The sequence below is a fragment of the Odocoileus virginianus genome, chromosome 30 (genome assembly GCF_023699985.2).
Source record: "Odocoileus virginianus isolate 20LAN1187 ecotype Illinois chromosome 30, Ovbor_1.2, whole genome shotgun sequence".
NCBI classification, from domain to species: domain Eukaryota; kingdom Metazoa; phylum Chordata; class Mammalia; order Artiodactyla; family Cervidae; genus Odocoileus; species Odocoileus virginianus.
The window spans coordinates 23,284,674-23,311,724 of NC_069703.1; the positions used below are offsets into that span (position 1 = coordinate 23,284,674).

Consider the following 27,051-nt stretch of genomic DNA (forward strand, 5'->3'; position numbering starts at 1 on the left):
TCATGGCTGTTTTTCTCCCCTCCCAGCTGGACTCGGAAGCACTAGATGCTGGGTCTTCCAGCTTTAAGTGAAAGGACTAAGCCGTAGGAAGAGATCTGAAAGGGGTCATAACTAGTAAGAGGTCTGGAGTGGGAGAGGGGAGGGTCTTTAGAGAAGAGCATTAGAGGCAATGTTGGTGCAACTCCCTTGACTTTAGGGAGGTTCTCCTGGTGGAGGGCCCTGGGCCCTGTCCCCTGTTTGGAATTAGGGAAGACACTGACCTGTCAGATGCTGTCAGGGCAGGCTACCACAGCAGCTGGAGATTCGGCAGTTTGAAAGGACCTGGCAGAACAGGGCTGGTGAATAAAAGCAAAAATAAGTAAATGGGATCTAATTAAACTTAAAAGCATTTGCAAAACAAAGGAAACCATAAAGAAAATGAATGAACCCTCAGAATGTGACAAAATATTTGCAAACAAAGCAATCTACAAAGGATTAATCTCTATATAAATGGCACATGCAGCTCAGAATCAAGAAGGCAAACAACACAATGAAAAAATGGGCAGAAGATCTAAGTAGCCATTTCTCCAAAGAAGACATACATATGGTCAAAAAGTACATGAAAAGATTCTCAACATCAGTAATTAGATGCAAATCAAAACTACCATGAGGTATCACCTCACCCTGATCAGAATGGCCATCATCAAAAAATTTACAAACAAGAAATGTTGGAGAGGGTGTAGAGAAAAGGAAACCGTCTTACACTACTGGTGGGAATATAAACTGGTACGGCCAGTATGGAGTACGGAAGTTCTTAAAAAACTAAAAATAGAGCTACCGTGTGATCCAACAATCCCACTCCTGGGCATATATCCAGAGAAAACCATAATTTGAAAAAATAACGTGCTCCACAGCATTTATTGCAGCACTATTTACAATGGCCAGGACATGGAAAGAATGTAAATTTCCATTAACAGGGGAATGGATAAAGAAGATATGGTACATATATACAATGGAATATTATTCAGCCATAAAAAGGATGAAAAACAGCATTTGCAGCAACACGGATGGACCTGGAGATTGTCATAGTGAAGGAAGAGACAAATGCTGTATGATATTACTTTTGTGTGGAATTTAAAAGTGGTACAAATGAGCTTCCAAAACAAAGTCACAGATGTGGAAAACAAATGTTTGGTGACCAGGGGAAAGCAGTGGGAGGGATAAATTGGAAGACTGGGACACACACTCCTGTATACAAAATAGGTAACTAAAAGGATCTACGGTATAGCACAGGGAACTCAAACTGTAATGGCCCATATGGGAAAAGAATCTGAAAAATAATGGAGATACATATGTATATAACCGATGCACTTTACACCTGAAGCTAATGCAATACTGTAAACTATACACCAATAAAAATGAAAAAAGAATAGGGCTGATGACGCTTGCTCAGAGATTCCTCGACTGGAGAAGGAAGCTGGCCCAGAAGATCCTGTGGGCCCATAGTGGGGCCCAGAAGCCAGCTGAGAGGGTGCTGGAGAGTGTGCAGGGGCCACTGCAGAGAATGGGATAGGCCTGGCCGCCATGTGGGGAAGTGACCAAATTAGACTCAAACCGATTGTGTTTAAATCACTGGACTGAGTTCACTGGACTGAGTTCACTGGAATGTTAAGCTAACTTTTCTGTTGGTTATCAGTGAGGACTCGTTACAAAGATCAGCTGAGTTATAGAGGAAAAAGCACCCCCAGGTGCTCCTTGGGCTGGGGGGCAGGGAGGAGACTTAAATCCTTCTGGGGTCTGGTCCCATCCTTGACCCACCCAGCCCTCTGTAAACTCTGGGTCTTGGGAGAATGGAACCGTGTGAGAAAGAATCAGTACTGCTGGGGGACGGTCACTCAGCCTCAGGCCCTCATGAATGGCTGAAAGTCCTGTCTCCAGGTTCTTGGATTTTGAGGAGGGAGAAGAGCTGTTGGGCCCCAGTGGGAAGAAGGCATTTAGGGTAGTTAGGGTCACTCTTAGCAGCTCTGCCTTTCCTGGCCTCTGTGTGGGTCAGCATTGTCTGTCTCCTGAAGCATGTGCATTACATATTCATTCATAAATCCACTGATGGGATGCGTTCATCCGTCCCTTCACTCAGCAGGGGTTAAAAGGACACAGGTTCTACCACAGAGCCCATTAGAGCATAACTCAGGGCAAGAGAGGTTCTCCATTGCTCATAAATGACTCCCGTGAAACAACTGCTCTCTGGGCCAGGACGGGCAGGGTGGGTGTGGTTGGGCCAGGACTTAAGGTTTGGAGATTTACAGAGGGACGCACCTAAACAGTCCTCAGCTGTAGCAAGATGCCATGGCTTAGTGAGTCCTTATGACGTTCCATGCATTGCTTGAAGCATCTAATCTTCCCAGGCATTTCTCATATTCCTTTAGTCAAAAGATACAAAGCTGAGAAGCTCAAGAAAAGAGCCTTCAGTGTATAGGCATGACCCAGACCTGAAGACTGGTGCTGAGGCTCCAGAGACGGGTTTTTCCTGTTTTTTTTGGAGCCAGATGGTTTCTCTCTTTCCTTCCCTGCAGGGCCCTAGTCTGGTCTGGCAGAAGAGTGGGTATAAATCCGTGTGAATCTGAGAACTGGCCAGTTGGGAAAAGCTGGCCAGGGTGGAGGCTCCCTCACTGACAGGCCTGCAGAGGGCTGGAGGGGCCCAGGGAAGACAGTGCAGAGGTTCAGGAAATAAGTTCACCTACTTCTGCTTTGTTCAGAGCTGGCCTGAATTTTTAATTGATGCAAATTAAAACTTCCCAAAAATATTAGTCCACTTTGTTGGCAGTGAGCACACCCCCTTCCCCATCAGTGATTTGGCACCATCTGCAAACAAGAGTCTGTGCTGCCGAAGGCCTTCCCCAGCTGCCGGCCCAGAGCCGCCTTTCAGAGAGGCCGGGTCCATGGACAAGCACATTCCCAGGAGCCCCATTGGGTCATGGTTCAGGTGGGGTAGAATAATCTCCAGTCATCTCAGCGTGACCTGGAAAGCAGTGCGAGGCTGGGGGACCTGAAAGAAAAGCTTCATCCATTTCCTCCTGCTTAAAATCTCTGGGCATGTTTTTGTTTTCTGTGACAATTGAGCAAGTCCTCTGCACCCTTTGTCCTGTGGATGCTGTTTGGTGAGCCAGAGGACAGAGGTGCTGGTGGTGTCCGCTGCGGCCATCACACTCCTGGGGGTGTCTGACCTTTAGCCCTGCACCCCACCTGGAGGAGGCGCCGGGACATTACTCCTCCTCTGATGGACCACAACTTTGCCACCTGGCATGCATGCATAGATGTTAGTCAGCAGGACTTGCCTTCTACACCCTGAACTGACCCCAGAGATCGATTTGGCCACTCAGCTTGGCCTTTCCCTTCCAATGAGTGCTTATCGATTGCCTGTTTGGCCCTGGGCTTACAGGCAGAGGAGGCCCGAGGTGGTGGAGAGAAAGGATTCGCTCCCTAAAATTGTACATAACAACACTATGTCACATTTTCTGTAGAAACAAGGTGAGAGAAGGGGAAATAGACATTCACATTTGCTTCTATTTGTATTAAAATAGATTATGGAGGGAATAAAAGGATTTGGAGGCTTCCCATGCAGCACTAGTGGTAAAGAACCCACCTGCCAAGGCAGGTTAGATGTAAGAGATGCAGATTCAATCCCTGGGCCCAAAAGATACCCTGTAGGAGGGCAAAGCAACCCACTCCAGCACTCTTGCCTGGAGAATCCCATGGACAGAGGAGCCTGGCAGGCTGCAGTCCATGAGGTCACACAGAGTTGGACACGACTGAAGCAACTTAGCACACACACACATTAAATATTTTATTAAATAAAAAGAGTGAAGATGGGACAAGGTAGATGGAGAGGGGTGGTATTGAGGGTTTTAAAAAACTTTATTGAGAAATATTTAAAACTCAAGTATTATGATTCAAAAATTATATTAAACATTTATATGAGGCTCTGGGGTAGGGATCAGTTGCCAAACTGAGTGATGTAAACTTTGATTCTGAAGACTTTGGAAGAAGGGGAGCAGGTCAACTTGAAAACCTCGCCTTCTTTCTTTGCTGATGGGTCACATCACGTGGAGTGAGGGGTGGTGTCCTTTGCCAACATGCTGCAGTAGCTTCTAAGAAGACCTTGCCCAGATTGGGTAGCTGGGGCTGGAACCTCAGCCACTGTTCTGTGTGGTTGCTTTGCCCATCTCTGGGTGTGTGCAGTGTTTTGCACCCACCTACTCAAGAGTCAGCGTGTGTGATGGTCACACATGAAAAGGCACAGGGGATTTAGATCTGAAAGATCCAAGATTATGTCTTAGTCTCGCATCTCACAGTTTAACCCGTAGGAAGGCAACTTGCCCTTGCTGCTCTGTGGCTCCTTTGTCTACAGTGAGGGGATGACTAATCAATCACTTACCCAGGTCACAAAATTGTTGAGTGTGGTAATACACATGGAAGTGCTAGGTGAACCACGAGGCAGTAAATAGCTGGTTTTAAAAAATACTGCCTGTTAGTACAATATGCTTTGTTGCCTAGAAAAATCCTTTGTAAGCAGGAAAGACTGCATCTTCTGCCTGGGTGTTTATGAGTGGCTATTTCTCCAGAGTGCTTCAAAGGGAACCTCAGACAGTGCTCGGGACGTGAGTAGGCCATGACATGTTTCTCTTGGCCCATACTTGGTCATTTGATCATCTTGAAACTAGTGACTTCTATGCCTTCCACAAAAACATTCTTCAGTTTATTAGTTACTATAATTACTTGTGCACTGGCCTTCAATGCCATGACATTATTGAACTCTTAGTGCACTACACTCTCTGTGAGAAGAGGGTGGGATATGAGGCTCTGGCTCTCAAGAGGTTTACCTCCCAGGAAGGGACTGGGGAAGGATGCCTCGGAGCTGGGTCTTGAGGATGGGAAAGATTATAGAAGGCGAATGTCATCGTAATGGCCATCTACTTGGTTCTACTTGGAGAAGGAAATGGCAACCTACTCCAGTATTCTTGCCTGGGAAGTCAAATGGACATAGGAGTCCATGGGGTCTTAAAGAATTGGACAAGACTGAAGTGACTAAGCTCTAGACCAGCACTTTGCTCAAATCATTTCATAGACATCATTGCACTCAGTACAATCCTGAAGGAAAACTGTGATCTCTACTTCCCAGGGGAGGAAGCTGAGACTCAGGTTAAGAAAGGTGATTCTCACCAAGGGGATGCTGGATCCCAAATTCATGCTTTCTTTCTGTTTCCATGAAACCGTATACCCTCATAGACCTTCCAGGATACCCACCCTCTAGTCCTTTTAAATCTGTCTCCTTGTGGCACCAGGTTCCCGGGCTGCCACATCCCACCACCATATAGATCCTCCGCACCCAAATCCCCACACAGATGCTGTTCTTTCCCACCCCAGGGCTTTTCCAGAGCTCCTCCTCTGCTGTGAGTGCTTCTGCTTCCTCACCCCACCTCTCATTGCATGACTGATTCTCACCATTCAGGTCTTTGCATAACTGTCTCCTCCTCACAGAGCATGTTTGTAACTACGTTACCTGAGTGTTCCCTGTAAATGTGCCTTTCTCCCCGTGGCGCTTGCCCCATTTCATAATTATAAATTTATGCATTTGCTTGCTTGTTGTCTGTAAGGTGCCTAAGGGCAGCGGCCACGTCAGATTTTCTTCACTGATGTGTACCCAACACCTGGTGTAGAGTGTAGAGTGAGTGTGTGGGTCTCAGTTTACATACTTGGGGTGCAGGAAACATTACATTTTCAACACAGCCTTTAATTTCAAGTCCCCATCCCGTGGGGTTGGCAGGACTCACTGACCGCCGCCTCCTGGCCCCCCACCTTGGGATGTGGGGGAACCTCCTTCTTTGCTAATGGGGGAAGGCAAAGAGTAGTTTCTCTACCTCCCTCCTCGCCCCCAGCTCCTGGCCAAGACACTTTGGGTCTTGCCAACCTTTTATTTTTCCTCCTCTTCAAACTTTCCTAGGTTTCCCAAGACTTTGGCTCTGAATGAACAAAAGGCAGAGAGGCTCTCTGGCTTTCTGTCTCACCCATTTCCCCCAAATAATGAAATCTAAAGCAGGCTAGTTGTCTGGGGAAGGAGAGTGAAAGGACCTAGACTCATGTCAAAATGCCACCCCAGTGCAAATAACTCTGCACCTCTGGAGCTGAAAGGTGGACTCTGTAGGGTGAGAGCCTGGAAGGGGTTTGTTTCAAAGCTGGGTCAGGTTTACTGAGGGACACATGGACTACTACAGGATAAACCACTGCAGAGTAACAATAGTAAATAAGAAGAATGACATTTATTGAGCACCTATTCTGTGCTAAGCATTGAACTGGCATTTATATATAGCATCTCCAACTCCAGAGTCTGGGCTTTTTATCAAAGCCATGTTGCTTCTCTAGTAAAAAAAAGGTCTTGTTCACCATAAGGCTGGGGCTTCCCTGGTGGCTGAGATGGTAAAGAATCTGCCTGCAATGCAGGAGACCTGGTTTTGATCCCTGGGATGGGAAGATCCCCTGAAGGGAATGGTTACCCACTTCAATATTCTTGCCTGAAGAATTCCATGGACAGAGGAACCTGGTGGGCTATAGTCCATGGGGTCCCAAAGAGTCAGACATGACTGAGTCACACACACACACATACACACAATGAGGCCAGTCAACAGCATTCAACACTGGGTGGTCTGTTTTGGGGAGCAAGGAGGAGATGCTCTTGGCAAGAGGGAATTCCAGGCCAGTCTCAGTGACAGCCTGGAGTTACCTGAACCCAGACCTTACTGTCTTCCAGAAACTCTTCATCCTGCCAAGTTAGGGTTATAAATGCAAAGCTTGGTCCACTGGCCAAGGACTGTCAGAACTTACCTGGTGGAGGTAGGTTTTGCATCACATCTTTGTCTTCTCTGAACTGGTGTGGTTGGTAACTTCAGTTTAGCTGCAAGACACACTGCCCTTTGAGATGTAAGCCAATTTTCACTCATTCCATGTGTGTACATTTCATCATTTTTCAAACTGCAAATTACCTGAGGGCTTTTGTGTCCCTGATTTGTAGTAGTACTGAGGCTAGTTTAATGTTTATCAAGCACTATGTGTCAGGTACTGGTCTAAGTGCTTCACACAGAGGAGTTCATGTCATTCTCTTAACAGCCCTGTTTTTTTTTTTTAACTTGAAAAAAAATGTTTTTGGCTGTGCTGAGTCTTCGTTGCTGCAGAGGCTTTTCTCTCGTTGCAGTGAGTGGGGGCTATTCTCTAGCTGTGGTGTGCAGGCTTCTCATAGCGGCAGCTTCTGCTGCAGCGCATGTGCTCTATGATGCTTGGGCTTCACTAGTCGGAGCATGTGGGCTCAGTAGTTGTGGCTCTCGGGCTCTAGCGCACAGGCTCGGGAGTTGTGGTGCATGGGCTTAGTTGCTCCATGGCCGTGGGATCTTCCTGTACCAGGGATCAAACCTGTGTCTCCTGCACTGGCAGGCGGATTCTTTACCACTGAGTCACCAGGGAAGCCCATCATTCCTGTTCTGATTCCCATTTTGCAGATGAGAAATCTGAGGCCCATAGAGGGTAAATAACTTGCTCCAGGTCATGCAATTACCAGTGACTGGTCTATGAACTTGCGCTGCTTGATCCCTCCCCCGTATGGCTTCTGGTAGCAAAGATGCTGTCTCCTTAAAAAACTCATCTGGAAAGTGAGTGGTATATTTCAGTTTGTTCTCCGGGCATGGAAGGTTTATTTATTTATTTGTATATTTGTTTGTATATTTTTACAAAATATATTTTGTATACAAAATTATTGTATACAGATTTGTATGCAAAATAAATCTGTACATTTATTTGTATATAAATTTATTTGTATATTTATTTACAAATATACACAATTTATTTATTTTTCTCTACTGGGTCTTTAACAGCTATGGAAAGGCACCAAGGTGTGGTGGTGGGGGCAGGGAGCACTGTAGTGTATGCGCATAAACATTAGACATGGAGCCACAAGCCCTCAGGTTCAATTCCCAGCCATGCTGGCTAGGAGCCTTTGACCTTAGGCAAGTCGCTTGCACTTCCTGAGCCTCACTCTTCTTGCCTGTTAAATGGGATTAAGATGTCTACCTTAGAGGGTTGTTGTGAGCTCATGAGAATATGAATATTAAAGTGGTTTGTACCTAAATTTAGGGTGATGAAATGATCATGGTTGCTACCTTTACTTTTTTTTTGTTGTTGTTGTTGGCTGCACCGTGGGGCCCGCAGGGTCTCATTTCCCTGACTAGGGATTGAACCTGGGCCACAGCAATGAAAGCCCAGAATCTTAACCACTGTGCCAACCAGGAATTCCCATTATCTTAAAAAAATTTTTTTTTATTTAAAAAATTTATTTATTTGTCTCCACTGGGTCTTAGTTGCAGCTCAGGATTTAGTTGCAGCATATGGGATCTTTAGTTGCAGTGTGAAAATTCAGTTGTGGCATGTGGAATCTAGTTCCCTGACTAGGGATTGAATCTGGGCCCCCTGAACTGGGAGGGCAGAGTCTTAGCTACTGGACCTCCAGGGACGTCTTTCCCATTATCTTTAGGATTAAAGGATGAATATGGTGAGGAATGACTAGTAACAGAAAAGGCGGGGCTACTGGGCCTGCTAATAGGATATCATTCTCTCTCTTGTGCTCTTCCCCAGCTCTCTGATAATGCCTCTAATGCCTGGTGCCTGTTCAGCCCATGCCCTGGACTCAGAGCCCGTTTCTTTGGTTCTGTCAGTCAGGACGCCAAACTGCAAACAGCAGCTACTCTCAACTGGAAAGGAATTTATGAAAGGGAATAATGAATATTAGGTGGTATTCTGGGGAGGAAGGGAGAGCTGGGAATAATGACCAGCCACATTACCAGGGCTTTTGTATTTCTGTTGGGCACCAAAACCTCCAATACACACACACATACACACACACACACACACACACACAGAGTGGCTATCCTTTGTATATGCAAGGCACACTGTTTTGTTATAGCAATGACTTCATTGGGAACTTTCCACAGTTCAGTTGCTCAGTTGTGTCCGACTCTTTGTGACCCCACAGACTGCAGCACACCAGGCCTCCCTGTCCATCACCAACTCCCGGAGTTTACCCAAACTCATGTCCATTGAGTTGGTGATGCCATCCAACCATCTCATCCTCTGTTGTCCCCTTCTTCTCCCACTTTCAATCTTTCCCAGCATCAGGGTCTTTTCAAATGAGTCAGCTCTTCCTATCAGGTGGCCAAAGTATTGGAGTTTCAGCTTCAACATCAGTCCTTCCAATGAATATTCAGGACTGATCTCCTTTAGGATGGACCGGTTGGATCTCCTTGCCGTCCAAGGGACTCTCAAGAGTCTTCTCCAGCACCACAGTTCAAAAGCATCAATTCTTCAGTGCTCAGCTTTCTTTATAGTCCTAACTCTCACATCCATGCATGACTACTGGAAAAACCATAGGGGACTGACAATTTACAGGTGCACTGGAGATAGTGGGACACAGTGGAAAAGCCTCCTGATGCTAGGAGATCTTAGTGGGAATAACGAAAGCACACATTGCTGTTAATAGGAGAAGTTGGTCTGAAACAGCTGGGGCCATCGGCATCTCGCTCTCCACCCCAGAAGAAGTGATGAGCACGGGTGTCCAAAGACCCAAGGGGAGATTTCACTCCATCTCACTCCCCAGGGGCTAGGGGATAGAGGAAGGGGCTTGCAAAGCTAGAGACCAAAGCTTCTGAGTCGGGGCAGGGTGGGGGACTCCCCAACTGGGAAGAGGATGGGAGTCTGAGGGCCCTAGGAAGATGAGACCTCTACTCAGGTTAATACCTGGGGAGGGTGGGGCCTCAGAGGGACATTTTGCGGTGCCCTTAAGGCATCAATATCCAGGGACTAGGTTGGCAAGACCCTCCCCAAGCTGCCTCGGTATTAAAGTAGCTGCCATCTGACTTTACAAGCTAGAAGACGGAGCCCGAGGCCACGAGCAGGACCAGGTGTCAGAGGACCCTGGGAAATGTTCCCAAAGGTGGGAACTCCCAGGGTCCTGTTTACCTCTAAGGAAGGGTAGGCTCCACCAAAGCATGTAAGGTAGAGACTTGGAACCGAGTTACTGGATTCAGAGTGATAACGGACCATGTATTAGCGTGCTGGGGCTGCCATAACAAAGTTCCATGAACAAAATGGCTTAAACAACAGAAGTCTGTTGTCTCACAGCTCTGGAGGCTGAAAATCTGAGATCGAGACACCAGAAGGGCCGTGTTCCCTCTAAAGGCCCAAGGGAAGGATCTATTCCCAGGTTCTGGTTGTTCCTGGGCTGGTGGCAGCTCAACTCCAAACTTCACACAGCATTCTCCCGAGTATGTCTGTGTCCACATTTCCCCTTTTTATAAGGACACCATTTAATACTCTGGCCACCTGATCCCAAGAGCCGACTCATTGGGAAAAAACCTGATGCTAGGAAAGATTGAAGGCAGGAGGAGAACGGGGCGGTATAGGATGAGAAGGTTGGATGGCATCACCGACTCAGTGGACATGAGTTTGAGCAAGCTCCGGGAGACAGTGAAGGACAGGGAAGCCTGACGTGCTGCAGTCCACATGGTCAGAGTCAGACACCACTCAGCAACGGAACAACTCTCATATTAGAAAAGGAGCCCACCCTCTCCCAGTATAACCTCATTTCCAAATAAGGTTACCTTTGGAGGTACTGGGGATTAAGATTTCAACCTATGAATTGGTGGGGTGTGTGTGTGCGCGCGTGCGTGTGCGTGCACGCGGGGGAGGGTGCACAATTCAACCTGTAACAGATGGGTCTCACACCCTGAGTTTCGGGGCACACTCTACTTAAACCCAGCTGACTCTCTCATGGGCGTCTTGGTTCACCCTCCCTACACCCTGTGAGCCTGGAAGGCTGACCACCTCTCCTTTGCTGAAAGAGGTTGGGAGCAGTAACAGGCAGCTGCCGGGACATGTACTGAAGATGCCCTGTCAGCAGCCTGCTTCCTGGATGCGACCTTGGCAGGGTCACAGCCTCCCTGAATCTCAGCTGTGATGAGGCCAAGAGGAGGATGGAGAGGGCCCAGACTGGACGCAGTGCTCAGCCAATGCTAGCTGCCTTACCCTCTCTCTGCCGTTGGCTCTGAATGGAGAAAACCTTCCTTCAGGTTGAGTGGAGACCCAGCTGAGGCCAGGGTTTTGTGGGTGTGTCAGTCACTCAGTTGTATCCCACACTTTTGCGACCCCAGAGAAGACTCTTGAGAGTCCCTTGGACTGCAAGGACATCCAACCAGTCCATCCTAAAGGAGATCAGTCCTGAATATTCATTGGAAGGACTGGGTTGAAGCTGAAACTCCCGATACTTTGGCCACCTGATGCGAAGAGCTGACTCATTTGAAAAGACCCTGATGCTGGGAAAGATTGAGGGCAGGAGGAGAAGGGGACGACAGACGATGAGACAGTTGGATGGCATCACCGCCTCGATGGACATGAGTGTGGGTAAATTCTGGGAGTTGGTGATGGACAGGGAGGTCTGGCGTGCTGCAGTTCATGGGGTCGCAAAGAGTTGGACACGACTGAGCGACTGAACTGACTGACTGACTGGACTGTCGCCCACCAGGCTCCTCTGTCCATGGGATTCTCCAGGCAAGAATACTGGAGCGGGTAGTCATTCCCTTCTCCAGGGGATCTCCCTCACTAGGGATTGAACCCGGGTCACCTGCATTGCAGGGAGATTCTTTACCATCTGATCCAGAGGGCAGGGCTGGGAGAGGGGAAATTACCCGTCCAAGGTAACAGGGTTAAACCTCTTTTCCCACCTGGAGCCCATCATGCCCAGCACCCTGTACCACACTCGCGATGTTGGTTTCCCTCTCCTGGGTCTGGTCAGTGCCACTCTCCCCTGCCCATCAGCTCCATCCTGGGTTCTCCCTGCACATCCTCCTAAGTTCTCCTAAGGATTCAGGGACGTGTCTTCATCAGCTGTAAAGCGAGGGGGAGTTAGGGACTTGGCAATGTGCTGGGTGCCTAGTTTTATCCAGACCCCAGAGGGTCAAATTGGGATCCAGTGTAGCCTTCCAGAGACTTTGCCCTTGCGAAAGGAGAAGTGACTACTTCAGGGATTGGAGGAGGGGGGAGGTCGAGGAAACTGAGCTAGAGAATCTTAGAGCTGGAAGGAACTTTGGAACGCCCTGATTCCAGGCCCCTCTGGCTACGATGGAGAAACCAAGGCCCAGGGAGGGGAGGTAACTGCCAAGGTCAAATGCTGGGCGGTGCCCGGCAGCAGGAGCCAGGCATCTGGGGCTATGTCGGGACTGAAGGGGCAGGTGGTGAGTGCTCCCCCAGGTCTGCGAGGAGGGGCTGGCGGCTGCGGAGGGGTCGCCTCCAGAACTCTTGCGGGGAGGGGAGGCTAAAAGCAAGGTTGGTGCGTGAATCTGGGGATTGTGGGAGTGGAGGGTGGCGCACGCGCCCGGGGCAACGCGTGGGGCGCGGGAGAAGGGGCTGGTGGAAAGGTGGGGTCCTGCGGGGGCCGGCGCGTGGGAGCCGGGCCGGCCGGGGCGGGGTGAGTCACCGCTCGCCCGCTCCCATTGTGCGGCCCAGCGGCGGCGGCGGCGGAGCTGCGGAGCCGAGCGCGAGGAGGTGGAGCCGCGGGCTGCGGGCTCCGGCGCCTGCGTCCGCCCGACTCCCCGCGGCCGCGGGCGCCCCCCGGCCGTCCGACCCTGCGTGGCGACAGGCCCCGGAGCCCGCGCCGGAGGGAGATGGGGCGCGGCGGCCGGCCCGGGCCTCGCACGCTCCGGAGCCCTGAGGTACCGCAGGGCGGGGCGGGGAGCGGCGCGCCCGGCCCGGGGGCGTCCGGGGTGCGGCGGGGCCTGGATGGGCGCTGGGGAGACCGGGGGATCCGGCTCTTAAGAGAGGGAGGGGGCGGCGGCGCGAGACTCCTGACCCCGCCCTCCTTCCCCAGGGCTCCCCATTAGGTTCGCGCAGCGCCCCCTTCTTCTCACCCGGGTCACGGGTCCCTCAGTGAGTCCAAGCCTCCCAAGCCGCTTCTCCGGACATGGCCAACGGAGTGATCCCGCCACCCGGGGGCGCCTCCCCCCTACCCCAGGTGACTGACGCTCGCGGGGGTGGGAGAAGAGGAGGGGGAGGGACCGCAGGAGGAGGTGGGGGTGTCCTCTGGTCGACTCTGGGACACCCCCCCCCACCCCGATCCAGGGATGGAGCTGGGCGGGGATATGGAGAAGGAGGGGGGTGGTCTTTTGGTATTTTTCCTATCTGTTGACCCCTCTGGTCCCAAGCCCTTGAGAGCCCGGGAGGCTGACCCCAGTCTGGGCCTCAGGGAGTAGAAGATGGGGTCTGCTGGTCTCCCCCACCTCCACCTGGGGCTTGGAGTTGGGGTAGGTGTGTCAAGTTCATAGGTCGCGGGTCCTTAGGAGAGACTGCTGGGTCTGCAGGTCCGGGTGCCCTTGGAGGAGCCACCTCTGAGTCCAGACATGGAGGAGGACGATGACTTGGGCAAGACCTTGGCTGTGAGCAGGTTTGGGGACCTCATCAGCAAGCCCCCAGCCTGGGACCCCGAGAAGCCCAGCCGCAGCTACAGCGAGCGGGACTTTGAGTGTGGGTAGCCTGGGGACCCCTAGTGTGGCCGCCCTCACCGCCATCACCTTCATTTGCCACCATCACCGTGCTCACCACTGGCTGGGTCACCCAGGGCCATCTTATGCTGGACGCTGCGCTGGGCCACCATGCCGTGTTAAGTCATCCTGCCTCACTCACCCATCACCTGTCTGCCTGCCAGGGGAGCTGGGCCCCAGACCCAGGGGAGATGTAGGGAGATGGGCCTGAGGCCGCCCTTGGTGACCTTCATCTTCCTCAAGGCTCTGTCCTTCCTCTGGCCCTGCCCTTTCCTCTCGGCCACCTCTTGTCCTTCCTTGTCTCGGCTGACTCCACCTTTACCTTCCTTGCTGTATGTATCCTGGCCTCTCATACCCCCATCCTCCCCTCTCCATCACTCCATCCCCCACTCTACCAGGCCTTACCCATGACAGGCTGTGGATACAGGTGTTGGGGGGAGCCTGACTCTGGAGGAAGGACCAGGGTGCCCTTCTTTGCAGCCTTGAGCTAGAATAATAAGGTGTGTGCCCCTAGGGTGGTGAGGGGCCCCCTTCTGCTGTGGGGGCCCCAACCGGCTCTCCTGCACCCCCAGTTCACCGACACACATCCCACCACACCCACCACCCGCTCTCGGCGCGCCTGCCTCCACCCCACAAGCTGCGGCGACTGCCCCCCACCTCTGCTCGGCAGACCAGGAGGAAGAGGAAGAAGGAGAAAACCTCTGCTCCCCCCTCCGAGGGGACCCCTCCCATCCAGGAGGAGGGGGGAACCGGAGTGGATGAGGAGGAGGAGGAAGAGGAAGAAGAGGGGGAATCTGAGGCAGAACCTGCGGAGCCCCCACCCCCAGGGTCCCCACCAAAAGCAAAGGTAGGGACCCCCGAAGGGGTGCTGGCTGCTCAGGGAGGGGCGCGGAGAGGAGGGGAGGCCTGGCAGTGGGGGATTGAGGGGCTGGGTCGGAGCACGGACCCAGGGCACACGTGGTTTATCCACAGTTTTCCATCGGAAGTGACGAGGATGACAGTCCCGGCCTCTCTGGGAGGGCCGCCTTCACCAAGCCCCTGCCCTCGGTGGGCCCGAGCTCGGACAAGAGCCCCCAGCACTCGGTCAGGTACCGGCCCCAGGCCCAGCTCAGCGCAGGTCCCTTCCTGAACCCCAGAGAAGAAGCTGGGAGGAGATGAGAGAAGGGGGCAGAGGAGGCAGACAGGGTGTGCCCCTTCTCTGCACGAAGGACCAGGAGAGGACCGGAGGGTCTGCAGGGACAGTCTTCCAGGAGAGAGAGGGTGTCTGAGTGGAGAGGAGAATGGGACAAAGAGGACCTGGGGACCCGTGTGATAGGCTCAGGAAGGTGGAGATAAGCTTTTTCTCTGCCCAGGAGAAGCCTATGTTTAGTCCCCAGGGGGCCAATCCAGCCCCATCCCAAGCTGGGGGAGGGTAGGGGACCCCCTCACCTGGCCCATCTCCACGGAGCTTCCCTGCCAAGTTCAAGGCTGCCGTGTTGCCTCCTCAGCTCTCCTAGTCCCCGGGCCCGCGTCTCCCGAGTCACCGGAGAGAAGGGCCGACTGTGGAGCCCATCAGCCAGCTATGACCTGCGGGAGCGGCTGTGCCCGGGCAGTGCCCTGGGCGGCCCAGGCGGCCCGGAGCAGCAGGTGCCCACTGACGAGGCGGAGGCCCAGATGCTGGGCTCTGCGGACCTGGACGATATGAAGAGTGAGTGACACCCACTCCCAGGGGCGCCCAGCCTGTGAGGGACCTTGGAGAAGCTCGGTGCTCTCCCCTACCCAGGGCTGAGCCCCCTCTGCGGTATCCCTGCTTGCTGGAATGTGGCCAGTGACAGGGAGCTCACTACCTCACCAGACCATGCCTCGGGTGCCAGAGCTGAGATTTCCCCTGGCGACACCTCTGCCCTTCCGTCCTGGTTGTGTCCTCTGAGTCACCCCCGGAATGAGGCAGCCCCCACGTGACGTTTAGAAACATCCTTGTACCCTCTCCCCCGAGGCTCCTCTCCTTGGGGCAGACTCTTGTTAACCCCCCTGCCCCGAACCAGCCCCATGAGTCTGGGCCACTCATCTTGGTCCTTCCTCTCCCTGCGTTGGGGCCCCTTTGCTCCCACCACACCACCCTCGACCGGGCCTGGCTGTGATCTCGGCACATTCCTTCCATCTTATCAGTGCCCTGGTTTCTGTGGCACCTGTCATCACCCATGGGGCACTGTGCCCAGGCCAGGGGCATCACCGACCCCTCCCTCCTCCCCCTTGGAACCACAGTGTGCCGGGTCGGGGGGGGCAGTTGGAGGGAGGGCTTTAGCTCAGTACGTCATGGAAAGTTGCCAGGGCCTGAGGACAGGGGCAGGAACAATCCGATGGCAGCAGGAGCAGCAGCAGCAGCAGCGATGGCGGCGGGATGGGGGGGCCAGGGGGAGGGCGTGTTTACAGGCCCAGTGTGGGGGCTGGAAGCAGCGGGCAGCAGGCTTGGGGACCTAGGGAGTTGGGGTCGGGAGGCCCGGCCACTTGCAGCTCTGGTTGGACCAAGACCGCCGCCGTCCAGGCTCCCATCTCTCCGGAGGGTCAGGGCTCTGAGAAGGAGCAGGGGGCTGCAGCCTCGGCCATCTAGGGGATGACGAGCCCCCTGGAGGAGGTCACAGAGCCCAAGGGGGCATCGAGCCCTGGGCCCGGGGATGCTGAGGACCAGGGCCCTGGGAGGGCTCCAACCCCCAGCCCTCGAGACTCACTGACCTCAGAGGACTTAGAGATGTTTGTGCTGGACTTTGAGGACTATGACCTGTGGGAATCCATCAAGGGCCAACTGAGCCCCATGGCGGGGGGACTGGCTTGTGAGTAACTGGACTGCTGGCCTTGTTCTGGCTCCGGGCCTGGAAGGGGTGCGCGGGGAGAGAGGGAGGGAAGCTCTGCCTGAGTGTGCCCATGTGGGGGACGTGGGTGCCAGGGGGCACAGGCAGGGTCCTGAGGGTGCAGAGCCTGGGGACTTACTGTGGGTCCTGGCTCTACAGATTGAGAGGCAGTGGCCATGGCAGGGGCTGTGGACTGGGTTGGGTGGGGGTCTGCCTTTTTCTATGGCTTAGCCAGCATCCTCTGTGTGACTTTGGACTCGTCCTGTCCCCTTTCTGAGCCTCAGTCTCCTCATGTATGAGATGCGCCCCCCACCCCAGACAATGTGGTTTCGTTGGCATGGCCCCTGGGTGACTGGGGCGCCCCCTCCAAGTAGACTGGCTGGGCGGAGCTGGGGGAGCTGGCTGTGACCCCGGGGGGCCCTGAGCTGGTGCCCTGGGACGGCTGAGCCCACCTTCTCCACAGGTCACCGGCTGGAGGACAACCCCGGCGTGCGGCGGCACCTGGTCAAGAAGCCGTCTCGGACGCAGAGCGGGAGGGGCAGCGCCGGCGGCCTGGCCCCCGTCCTGCGCAGGAAGAAGAAGCAGCAGCAACTGGACCGGCGGCCCCATGAGGTACCAGACCCCGTGGGGATGGGCCTTTCGGTCCCGCTTGCCTCTCTTCCCACCTTTTCCCTCCCTCCCTGCCTGCCTGGCCCATCACCCACATCCCCAGGGCAGCCAGGCCCACCTGGCGGCCCCCCCAGGCCTCACCCTGGGCACCCCACCCCAGGTGTTTGTGGAGCTGAATGAGCTGATGCTGGATCGCAGCCAGGAGCCCCACTGGCGGGAGACGGCCCGCTGGATCAAGTTTGAGGAGGACGTGGAGGAAGAGACGGAGCGCTGGGGGAAGCCCCACGTGGCCTCGCTCTCCTTCCGAAGCCTGCTGGAACTCAGGAGGACAATAGCCCACGGTAGGGGCGCTGCAGAGCTCGGCCGGGGCCAGGCTGCCCAGCTCCCAGGACGATGCCCAGGGGCTGGGCGAGGTCTGGCTGCCCCTCGGGAATGTGGGGTCTGCACAGTCATACTCTGGGGGGCGGGGCTGTGCATGGGGACCTGGCTCTATTCCTGGGGCATAGTAGGTATCTGTCCAGGCAGTAAGCGGACAGATGACCCCTCTCTGGGCAAGGAGGGGTGATGCCCTCACCCCGTGCTCTCTTTTCCATCCCTTTCGGGCTGGACTGTGGCCACGTGGAACTGTGTATCTGCCTGGGCACGTGGGATGCTATGCTCACCCGGCATACTTACCTGCCCCTGGGGGAGCAAGGCCACTGGGAGGGGTGTTTCTATATCTTACGGGAATGAGATCCCTTCCTTGTCTGTTCCCCCAGGGGCTGCCCTTCTCGACCTGGAGCAGACCACTCTGCCAGGCATTGCACACCTCGTGGTGGAGACCATGATTGTGTCTGACCAGATCCGGCCGGAGGACAGGGCCAGTGTCCTTCGCACTCTGCTGCTGAAACACAGGTGCCAGGGTGCGGTGCCTGGGAGGGGGGATGGCCTTCAGGTTTAGCTGCCTTCCAGGAGCACAGACTCTCTCAAGTGGCTCTTTCCCATCTGCCTGAGTACCTCAAGTGACAGAGAGCTCATTCCTTCACTCTTTAGAAAGCATCGACTATTAAAAAGTTCCTAATTACAGTGAGGCAGAGAGAATGGAGGCCCCAACCCTCCATATCTCATTTCCCCATGACCTCAGGCCACCAAGGACCTCTCCTGCTCACCTGCCTGCCCCCTCTGCCCTCTCTCCAGCCATCCCAATGATGACAAGGACAGTGGCTTCTTTCCCCGAAATGCGTCCAGCTCCAGTGTGAACTCCGTCCTAGGGAATCACCACCCAACCCCCAGCCACGGCCCTGACGGTGCAGTGCCCACCATGGCCGATGACCTGGGGGAGCCAGCCCCTCTCTGGCCTCATGACCCTGAGGCCAAGGAGGTCAGTTGCCTTGCTCTGACCTGGGCTGGGGACAGCAAGGGTTTCATTGAGTGGATCAGGAAGGTTGGATGCCTGGTGCCAAGCTAGGCATGGAGAAACAGGAGGCTTAAATGGGATCATGGGGCAGGGCCAGGGGAGCCATTTAAATAAGATAAAGCTGAGGTGGTGGTGGGGCTTGGAGGAGGGGTCCAGATCCTGGGCTGGTCCCCTCCTGATGTGGGGCATATCACCAGGAGCCCCTACCCTGGCTGGATTGGGGGGGCGGCGGGGAGAAAGCAAGGCCCAGATCCAGGGATTGGAGGCAGAGTCCAGGCCTGGAGTGAGGGATGGGAGGGCCTGCCACGGCCTCCGGTCTGGGTCCCAGCCCTATTCCAGTTCTGCGTCCTCAGAAGCCCCTGCACATGCCCGGGGGAGATGGTCACCGGGGGAAAAGCCTGAAGCTGCTGGAGAAGATCCCTGAAGATGCTGAGGCTACTGTTGTGCTCGTGGGTAAGGAGGGCTGGGCGCTGGGGATAGGGGTTACGGGGCGTGTATGCCTCCACCGCAGTCTGCTTGTCTTGACTTTGGCCTGCAGGCTGCCTCTTCCATTCCAGCCAGGCCCTAAACCTGCCCCTTCTCTTCCTCTCAGCCCATCTTGCCCCAACCTTTTCTTCCCTAATCCTCTGCTTCTTGTTCAGTTTTCTGCTATCTTGACCTGATGGTGGTCCATATAGCACCTTTGTGAGAATTAGACAAAGGCAACTCTTTCTTAATACCCTTGATCTCCACCTGTTGGTAAACTATAATAAATATACAAACATATAAACAAATAGGGCTACTTTAGTTTGGGGTTCCTTTATGCAGTGTGCAACCTGCTCAACTGTACATGATGGCCCCAAATAGCCCCTGCGGGGCCTGCCTTGACCTCTCCCCTTGGTCCAGCACCCTGTGCCTTGCTCTCCCTCCAGGCTGTGTGCCTTTCTTGGAGCAGCCAGCGGCCGCCTTTGTGCGCCTGAACGAGGCCGTGCTCTTGGAGTCTGTGCTTGAGGTCCCCGTGCCAGTTCGGTTCCTCTTTGTGATGCTGGGGCCAAGCCACACCAGCACCGACTATCACGAGCTTGGGCGGTCCATTGCCACCCTCATGTCTGACAAGGTGGGTCTTGTTCCCCGGAGCCCTGTTTGTTCCCCGTCCCTCTCACTGCCCCCCAGTGGCACCCACGGATGCAGGGGTGCAATGGGCCCCCTGGGTGGAGACAGTACTCTGGAGTGGTGGAGGCAGCTGTGAGCTGAGACAGAAAAGGGGGCTGGGGCACAGGGAGGTGGATGCAGGAGAGAAGCCCAGACTCTGAAGCTTTGGATGTGACAGGAGACTTGAAAGGGAGGCAGCATCCTCCAGGGCTTGGACAGGAGGGATCTCTAGCCAGGGATGGTGTTTGAAATACTTACTGACCAGCAGGCTGTGGGCACTCTCCAATTGGAATGGAGGTTGGATTGGTAAGGCCATGCCGGGCATCACTGTTGCATTGTGGAAAAGTCTGGAGGTTCTCCCAGGGGGATAGAGAATGCTCGCGGGGGTGAGGGGTGGTGTTCAGGGCCGTGGCTCCCTGCCAGAAGGGACCTGAGCCATAGCTCTGACCAGCATCCTGGACCTGTGTGTGTGGCCGAACATCCCCCTTGCCTCTGGCTCTGTGATGGCCCAACACCTCCTCCCCGAAGGCCCCCTCCCTGGGCTGTGGGCTCAGCCCCTGCCTCTCCTGCCCCCAGCTGTTCCACGAGGCTGCCTACCAGGCGGACGACCGGCAGGACCTCCTGAGCGCCATCAGCGAGTTCCTGGATGGCAGCATCGTGATCCCCCCGTCCGAGGTGGAGGGCCGAGATCTGCTGCGCTCTGTGGCTGCCTTCCAGCGCGAGCTGCTCAGAAAGCGCCGGGAGCGTGAGCAGACCAAAGCCGAGCTGACCACCCAGGGTGGCTACGTGGCCCCCGGGAAAGGTCTGACCCTATGGGGCCCAGGCCCCCCTGCACCCATGTCTCCCTGGCCCCGTCTGACTCCTGAGTGCCGCATTCCGGCTTCTAATCCCTGACCCGCGTCTCTGCCCTGGGACCTGGGCTGGGAGGATGCGGCCCAGGATCTGCTCCCAGCACAAGGTTCCAGCAGCCCCTGTGTTCCCCCAGAACTGTCGATGGAACTGGGGAGCTCTGAGGCCGCCCCTGATGACGACCCCCTGCTGCGGACCGGCTCGGTGTTCGGGGGGCTTGTCCGGGACGTGAAGCGCCGGTACCCGCACTACCCCAGCGACCTGCGGGACGCCCTGCACTCCCAGTGCGTGGCCGCCGTGCTCTTCATCTACTTCGCTGCCCTCAGTCCCGCCATCACCTTCGGGGGGCTGCTAGGTGAGGGGCAGGAGGAGAGGTGAAGGGACTCAGTGTCACCTGTAGTATTCCTGGGCCAGGGGGTCCCATGGTCACTTCTGGGATGCCTGTAATGTGAGAGGGAGTGGGGCATCCGGTGACCACCCTGGGGGGCTGGTGCTGACGGTGGTGAGGGGCCCTGTCTACCACTCTGAGGGTGCTGCTCTGTATTTCCTAGGTCCCCAGGTTAGGGGAGGGCTTCCCTGGTGGCTCAGATGGTAGAGAATCCACCTGCAATGGGGGGAGACCTGGGTTCGATCCCTGGGTTGGGAAGATTCTCCTGGAGGAGGGCATGGCAGCCCAGTCCCGTATTCTTGCCTGGAAAAACCCCCATGGACAGAGGAGCCTGGTGGGCTACAGTCCAGGGGTCGCAAAGAGTCGAGCATGACTGAGCGACTCAGCACAGCACAGCACAGCACAGGTTAGGGGAAGCTAGATGCGAAAGGGGGGCCAGGTGGAAGGAGCCGGGCCACGGCCACCCCACTGACCCTCGCTCGCTCCAGGGGAGAAGACGGAGGGGCTGATGGGTGTGTCTGAGCTGATCGTGTCCACGGCTGTGCTTGGCGTCCTCTTTTCTCTGCTGGGGGCCCAGCCGCTTCTCGTGGTCGGCTTCTCGGGGCCACTGCTCGTCTTCGAAGAAGCCTTCTTCAAGGTGACTGCCACCCAGTCCCTCCCCAGGGGTCACTGGCTCTGCCCGGTGCCCCTGGCCCAGGTGATGGGCCTCTGGGGTGGCTCCCTCCCCTCCCTCGGGGGTTCGCCTGTCCCGCCTGTCCCGCGGGGCCCTGACAGCCAGGGCAGACGGCTGTGGGTAAGTGCCTCTCTCTGCGGATCTCTAGTTCTGCCGGGCCCAGGACTTGGAGTATCTCACGGGCCGTGTGTGGGTGGGCCTCTGGCTGGTGGTGTTCGTCCTCGCCCTGGTGGCCGCGGAAGGCAGCTTCCTGGTCCGCTACATCTCGCCTTTCACCCAGGAGATCTTCGCCTTCCTCATCTCGCTCATTTTCATCTATGAGACCTTCCACAAGCTCTACAAGGTGGCAGCCCCCAGAGGTCTTGGGGGTGGGTTTACATGGGGGCTGGGCAGCGCCCTGGGTGGGGTGCGGAGCGCTGGAGGGTGAGGGGACAAGAGGAAGCCTCTGTAGGTTGTGGGTGTGGGGGGTGAGGATGCGCTCAGCCAGATCTGGGCTGAAGCGCAGGTGCCAAAGCCAGAGGTTTAAAGTCTGGGTTTTGCCTGCACCGGTATGGGATGAAAGGGGGTCCTTGGGTCACTGTGTGTAGAGGAGCTGCGTGTGTGTGTGTGTGAGATGGAGCTGGATGTCCTGTGTTACGTGTGGGAGGAGAGGGGCCCACTGTCTCCCTCATGGTGTGTACTGATGCTGTGAAGTCAGGCTCACCTGCCCAGGTGAGCACTGGGGCAACCTTGTAACCCACCCAGGTCTTCACGGAGCACCCACTGCTGCCATTCTACCCGCCCGAGGGAGCCCTGCGGGCGGAGCTGGACCTGAATGCGAGTGCCCTGCCCCCCACCGAGGGGCCACCCAGCCCCAGGAACCAGCCCAACACGGCGCTGCTGTCCCTCATCCTCATGCTGGGGACCTTCCTCATCGCTTTCTTCCTGCGCAAGTTCAGAAACAGCCGCTTCCTGGGCGGCAAGGTGCGTGGTCGGCGGGAGTGGGGCCTGTAGAGTCCCCGTGGGCGTCCCTCCGTTCCTGCTGGCACCACCAGGCTCCGCTCTGGAGAGGAGGGGCTCCTCCCTTTCCTGGTCATGGGAGACCCCAGCCAAGTCCGTGCAGCCCCCCGCCCCCTGTCTGAAGCCCTCAGAGAAGTGTGACCAGGGGAGGAATGCCCTCCTGGGTTGGGTGGGCACCTGTGGGGTTTAAAGGTTCAGGTCAGGAGACTTCTGGCTCCTGCTTAGGCTTCCCTGGTAGCTCAGCTGGTAAAGAATCTGCCTGCAGTGCAGAAGACCGGAGTTCGATCCCTGGGTTGGGAGGATCCCCTGGAGAAGGGCATGGCAATCCACTCCAGTATTCTTGCCTGGAGAATCCCATGGACAGAGGAACCTGCTGGGCTACAGTCCATGGGGTCACAAAGAGTCAGACAGAATGGAGTAACTAACGCTGCTACTACTGCAGGCTCAAGAAGGGTCTGGGTAATAAGCCCCCATGTCGGTCTCCTGACCCTTCCTTTATCCCCCTCTGGCTTCCTTCCCCTGACTGGTCCTTCTCAAGGCTCGCCGCATCATCGGGGACTTTGGCATCCCCATCTCCATTCTGGTGATGGTCCTGGTGGATTACTCCATCACAGACACCTACACACAGGTGAGTGAGCCCCAACCCCCTCTGGCAGCTGGTTCTCACCCCCAGGGCCTTAAGAGGGTGGCCATAACAGGTCCCCACTGCCCCAGCAGCCAGTCAGGGCTGGAACTCAGCTTTCCTAGTGGAGTGGCTACATGCTGGTGCCGCATAGGGGTGGGTGGCTGGGGGGTTTCAGAAGCAGCCGTGTGGTCCAGCTGTGGAGGCCAGCAGGGGGTCTGGGGCTGTGTGCGACCCTTAGTCAAGACTCTTGGAGGAAGCGGTGTGGGACTGGGGGCAGAATGACAGGTGCCCCCAAAGCAGGTCTCCTGACAGCTCCCCTGGGGCTCAGGGAGAAGGTGGATCATTTCCTCATTCACTGCCAGAACCTTGGAGGGACAATGATTTTGGAGGATTACAGAACTAATTTTCCCCAAAGCTGTTCACACCCCAATTCCCTGGAGCCCTGGTGCCGGGGACTCAGAGCTGGGTGGGAACAGCTGCTACATGGAGTGGCTGGCGTCCCTGAACCCAGTCTTCCTTCTGGCCGTGCAGAAGCTGACGGTGCCCACGGGGCTCTCGGTGACCTCCCCCAGCAAGCGCACGTGGTTCATCCCGCCCCTGGGCAGTGCGCGTCCTTTCCCGCCCTGGATGATGGTGGCGGCCGCTGTGCCCGCACTTCTGGTCCTCATCCTGATCTTCATGGAGACACAGATCACTGCGTGAGGGGACGGGGCGGGCCTGGGGCGGAGGAGGTGGGGGAGGAGTGGGGTCGTGGGACTGGCAGCCTCCTGGGGGGGTTCCCTGGGCCTGGGGCATGGTGTCCCTGTGGTGCTCTGAGAGGATATCTGTCGCCACCACCACTTGCAGGGTGGCACTTGACAGTCCTCAGAACGCGCTGGCAGCACGCTCTCTCAGTCAGGGATCCTCACATGTGTCTCATTTTGGTTAAACCACAATGACGTGGTGAGAGCTGGCATCTGGCTTTTGTGGTATTTGAATATCCACAGTATTGGGAATTTGCCTCAAACTTGCTTAAATGTGAGAACTTCAGTTTGAGAGCTTGGAAGAGAAAGCTGGCAGGTCCTGGCGGACAGACTCCGCTCTGCATGTCCTCCACCCTCTTCTGGTCCCCGCTGTGTGTGCCCACCTGCCCCTCACCCCTGCTCTCCCCCAGGCTCATCGTTAGCCAGAAGGCGCGGAGGCTGCTCAAAGGCTCTGGCTTCCACCTGGACCTGCTTCTGATCGGCTCCCTGGGTGGGCTCTGTGGGTTGTTTGGGTTGCCCTGGCTCACGGCCGCCACCGTCCGCTCGGTGACCCACGTGAACGCGCTGACTGTTATGCGCACTGCCATTGCGCCCGGTGACAAGCCCCAGATCCAGGAGGTGCGGGAGCAGCGGGTCACTGGAGTGCTCATCGCCAGCCTTGTAGGTGAGAGCGCCTGTCTTGTAAAGCCCCGGCCCCCACCCCACAGACTTGCCTTCTGGGACCTGAAATCCTTTCTCCATCCCTGACTTGACCCAGATATTTTCTGAGTTTCCAAACGCATCATGAATAGCCCCAGCTCTGACCCCAGACCTGTTCCTTGACACTCACGTTCCTTGGTTCTCTGTCCGGCTCTATCTTCTCTTGGTCGCAGTGACTGCACAGGCGCATCCATCCCCACAGGGGCTGTTGGAGGGGTCTCGTGTGTGTCTGTCTTCTCCAGGCCTGTCCATCACCGTGGGGGTGTCTATCTCCTCCTCCAGGCCTGTCCATCGTCATGGGGGCTGTGCTACGTCGGATCCCACTGGCCGTGCTCTTTGGGATTTTCCTGTACATGGGGGTCACATCGCTGTCTGGTATCCAGCTGTCCCAGCGTCTACTGCTCATCCTCATGCCGGCAAAACACCATCCCGAACAGCCCTATGTGACCAAGGTAGGGCCGAGAGGCATGGAGATGGGGAGACGGGGTAATGGGGGGACTCTGAGGGACCCCAGCACTGGAGATGGACTCGATGACTCTGGAGGATAAGTTGGGACCTGCGGAGCCGAGTCCCCAAGGATGTGGTGAGACCCGACACCTGTTCCCCAGGTGAAGACCTGGCGGATGCACCTCTTTACGTGCATTCAGCTGGGCTGCATCGCACTGCTCTGGGTGGTCAAGTCCACGGCGGCCTCACTCGCCTTTCCCTTCGTGCTGCTGCTCACAGTGCCTCTGAGGCGTTGCCTTCTGCCCCGGCTCTTCCAGGACAGGGAGCTGCAGGCGGTAAGGGATGGTGCTTGGGTCGGTCTTAGGGGGCCTGGGCCCTGGATCAGGGAGGCCTGGCTCCCAGTCTCTTTGTTGTGTGACTGATCTTCTGAAATCTCAGTGGGGCTCCTGGGTTTCTGGTAGCTCAACTGGTAAAGAATCTGCCTGCAATGCAGGAGACCCCAGTTGGATTCCTGGGTTGGGAAGGTCCCCTGGAGAAGGGATAGGCTACCCATTCCAGTATTCTTGGGCTTCCCTGGTGGCTCAGTTGGTTAAAAATCCACCTGCAATGCGAGACCTGGGTTCGATCCCTGGGTTGGGAAGATCCCTTGGAGGAGGGCATGGCAACCCATTCCTGTATTCTTGCCTGAGAATCCCCATGAACAGAGGAGCCTGGCAGGCTTTAGTCCATGGGATCGGAAAAAGTTGGACATGACTGAGTGACTAAGTACAGCACAATAGGGCTACTAATAGATTCTCCCTTATGAAATTGTGGTGAGGATTAAACATGAGTCCAGGTAAAGCAATGAGAAGGGTGGTTTGGTGTGAAGGAAGCAGAGGCTGTTGGAGACAATTGTGCAGGTTGTGTCCTGAACAAAAGCACACAGCTGAGGGACAGGTTGGGGGGCGTGGCATTGAAATCCATCCTGAGCCCTGCTTCGGTCAGCTGGAGCAGGCATCCCCGCTCCCCAGGATCTAATGCCTGATGATCTGACGTGGAGCTGTTGTAATAATAATAATGGAAATACTGTGCACAATAAATGTGATGTGCTTGAATCAGCCCGAAACCCTCTCCACCCACCACCCCCATCCCATTCTGTGGAAAACCTGTCTTCCGTGAAACTGGTCCAGGCTAGGATCCTCTGAGCTAGAGGAAGGGGCATCTTTTTGAAAATGTCCATTCACACATGGTGTACAAAGGCACCCCAGGAGCTCGGAGCACCAGGAAAGTTTTTCTGTGTGCTAGCTGCTATCATCATCATTATTATTAGGAGGCATCACTAGGGGGTGACCCGAAGCTTTTGACCAGCGGGAGGTGCTTCAGCCTGGGGCCATGGTCCCTGTAGACAGTGAGGCTGGAAAGGTCTGGGGGCAGTGAGGGCTGCCAGCCAGAGGAGGAGCTGGTGAGTGGGAGGTGGCAAGCCCACTTCCCCTGCCTTTCCCCAACTTTCCACTCCCTTCTACAGCTGGACTCTGAAGATGCTGAACCAAACTTTGATGAAGATGGCCAGGACGAGTACAACGAACTTCACATGCCCGTGTGATCCTCCATCATGGTGGAGGCCGCTGGGCGACCCTGACACCTTAGTGATCAACACCCGGGCCCCAGTCAGAGCCCAGCCCCAGGGCCAGCTGGCTCTTCATGACCCAGAGACGTGCCTGGAACCACTACTGTTGCCTCAGCCAGAAGGACCCCCTGACTCTACCCCAGGCGCTGACCTCGTCTCACCCAGGTCCTTTCACACACCAGACTGGCACAGGCTTTGAGCTCATTATAACCACACTCCTTGTCTTGTGTCTGCTTCACTTTCTTGGTTCCCTTTCTGGTTTCTGGGGTTATACTTACCATCTGGAATTGGAAGTATTCTGTTTTCAGGGTCATCAAAATCAGAGTTTTGAGGCAAGGACAGAATTCTTGGGTGAAAGGGAGAGAATCAAGACCACAGAAGGTCAGAGTTGGGCCTTATCACCCACCCCCAACCCTACCCCCGACTCCTCTGAAGTATAGTTCAGCTGCTG

At 55.6% G+C, this 27,051-nt stretch overlaps 1 protein-coding gene across 2 annotated transcripts; it reads left to right on the top strand.

Moving 5' to 3' along the window:
• The first annotated feature begins 12,328 nt into the window (after positions 1-12,328).
• Positions 12,329-26,838, top strand: SLC4A3 (solute carrier family 4 member 3). Of its 2 annotated transcripts, none has more exons than XM_070458697.1 (23): positions 12,329-12,396; positions 12,938-13,081; positions 13,428-13,590; positions 14,180-14,454; positions 14,580-14,695; positions 15,095-15,294; positions 16,899-17,047; positions 17,205-17,385; positions 17,803-17,938; positions 18,221-18,404; positions 18,794-18,893; positions 19,352-19,536; positions 20,148-20,373; positions 20,557-20,775; positions 21,297-21,445; positions 21,630-21,824; positions 22,226-22,444; positions 23,019-23,108; positions 23,637-23,803; positions 24,259-24,512; positions 24,830-24,999; positions 25,156-25,329; positions 26,499-26,838. In XM_070458697.1, exons 2-23 carry the CDS (start codon positions 13,031-13,033, stop codon positions 26,574-26,576), a joined length of 3,681 nt encoding a protein of 1,226 aa, XP_070314798.1. In that variant the 5' UTR covers positions 12,329-12,396; positions 12,938-13,030; the 3' UTR covers positions 26,577-26,838. The 2 variants fall into 2 exon arrangements, with proteins under 2 accessions (XP_070314798.1, XP_020760511.2); XM_020904852.2 differs by lacking the exon at positions 12,329-12,396 and adding an exon at positions 12,454-12,782.
• The last annotated feature ends 213 nt before the right edge of the window (positions 26,839-27,051 follow it).

Bases quoted from the DNA above. Each gene is read 5' to 3' on its own strand.
- SLC4A3 (XM_070458697.1), top strand. From the start codon at position 13,031: ATGGCCAACGGAGTGATCCCGCCACCCGGGGGCGCCTCCCCCCTACCC. The intron at 14,455-14,579 runs GTAGGGACCCCC...GTTTATCCACAG, and splicing joins GGTCCCCACCAAAAGCAAAG to TTTTCCATCGGAAGTGACGA. The intron at 21,825-22,225 runs GTGGCAGCCCCC...TAACCCACCCAG, and splicing joins CCTTCCACAAGCTCTACAAG to GTCTTCACGGAGCACCCACT.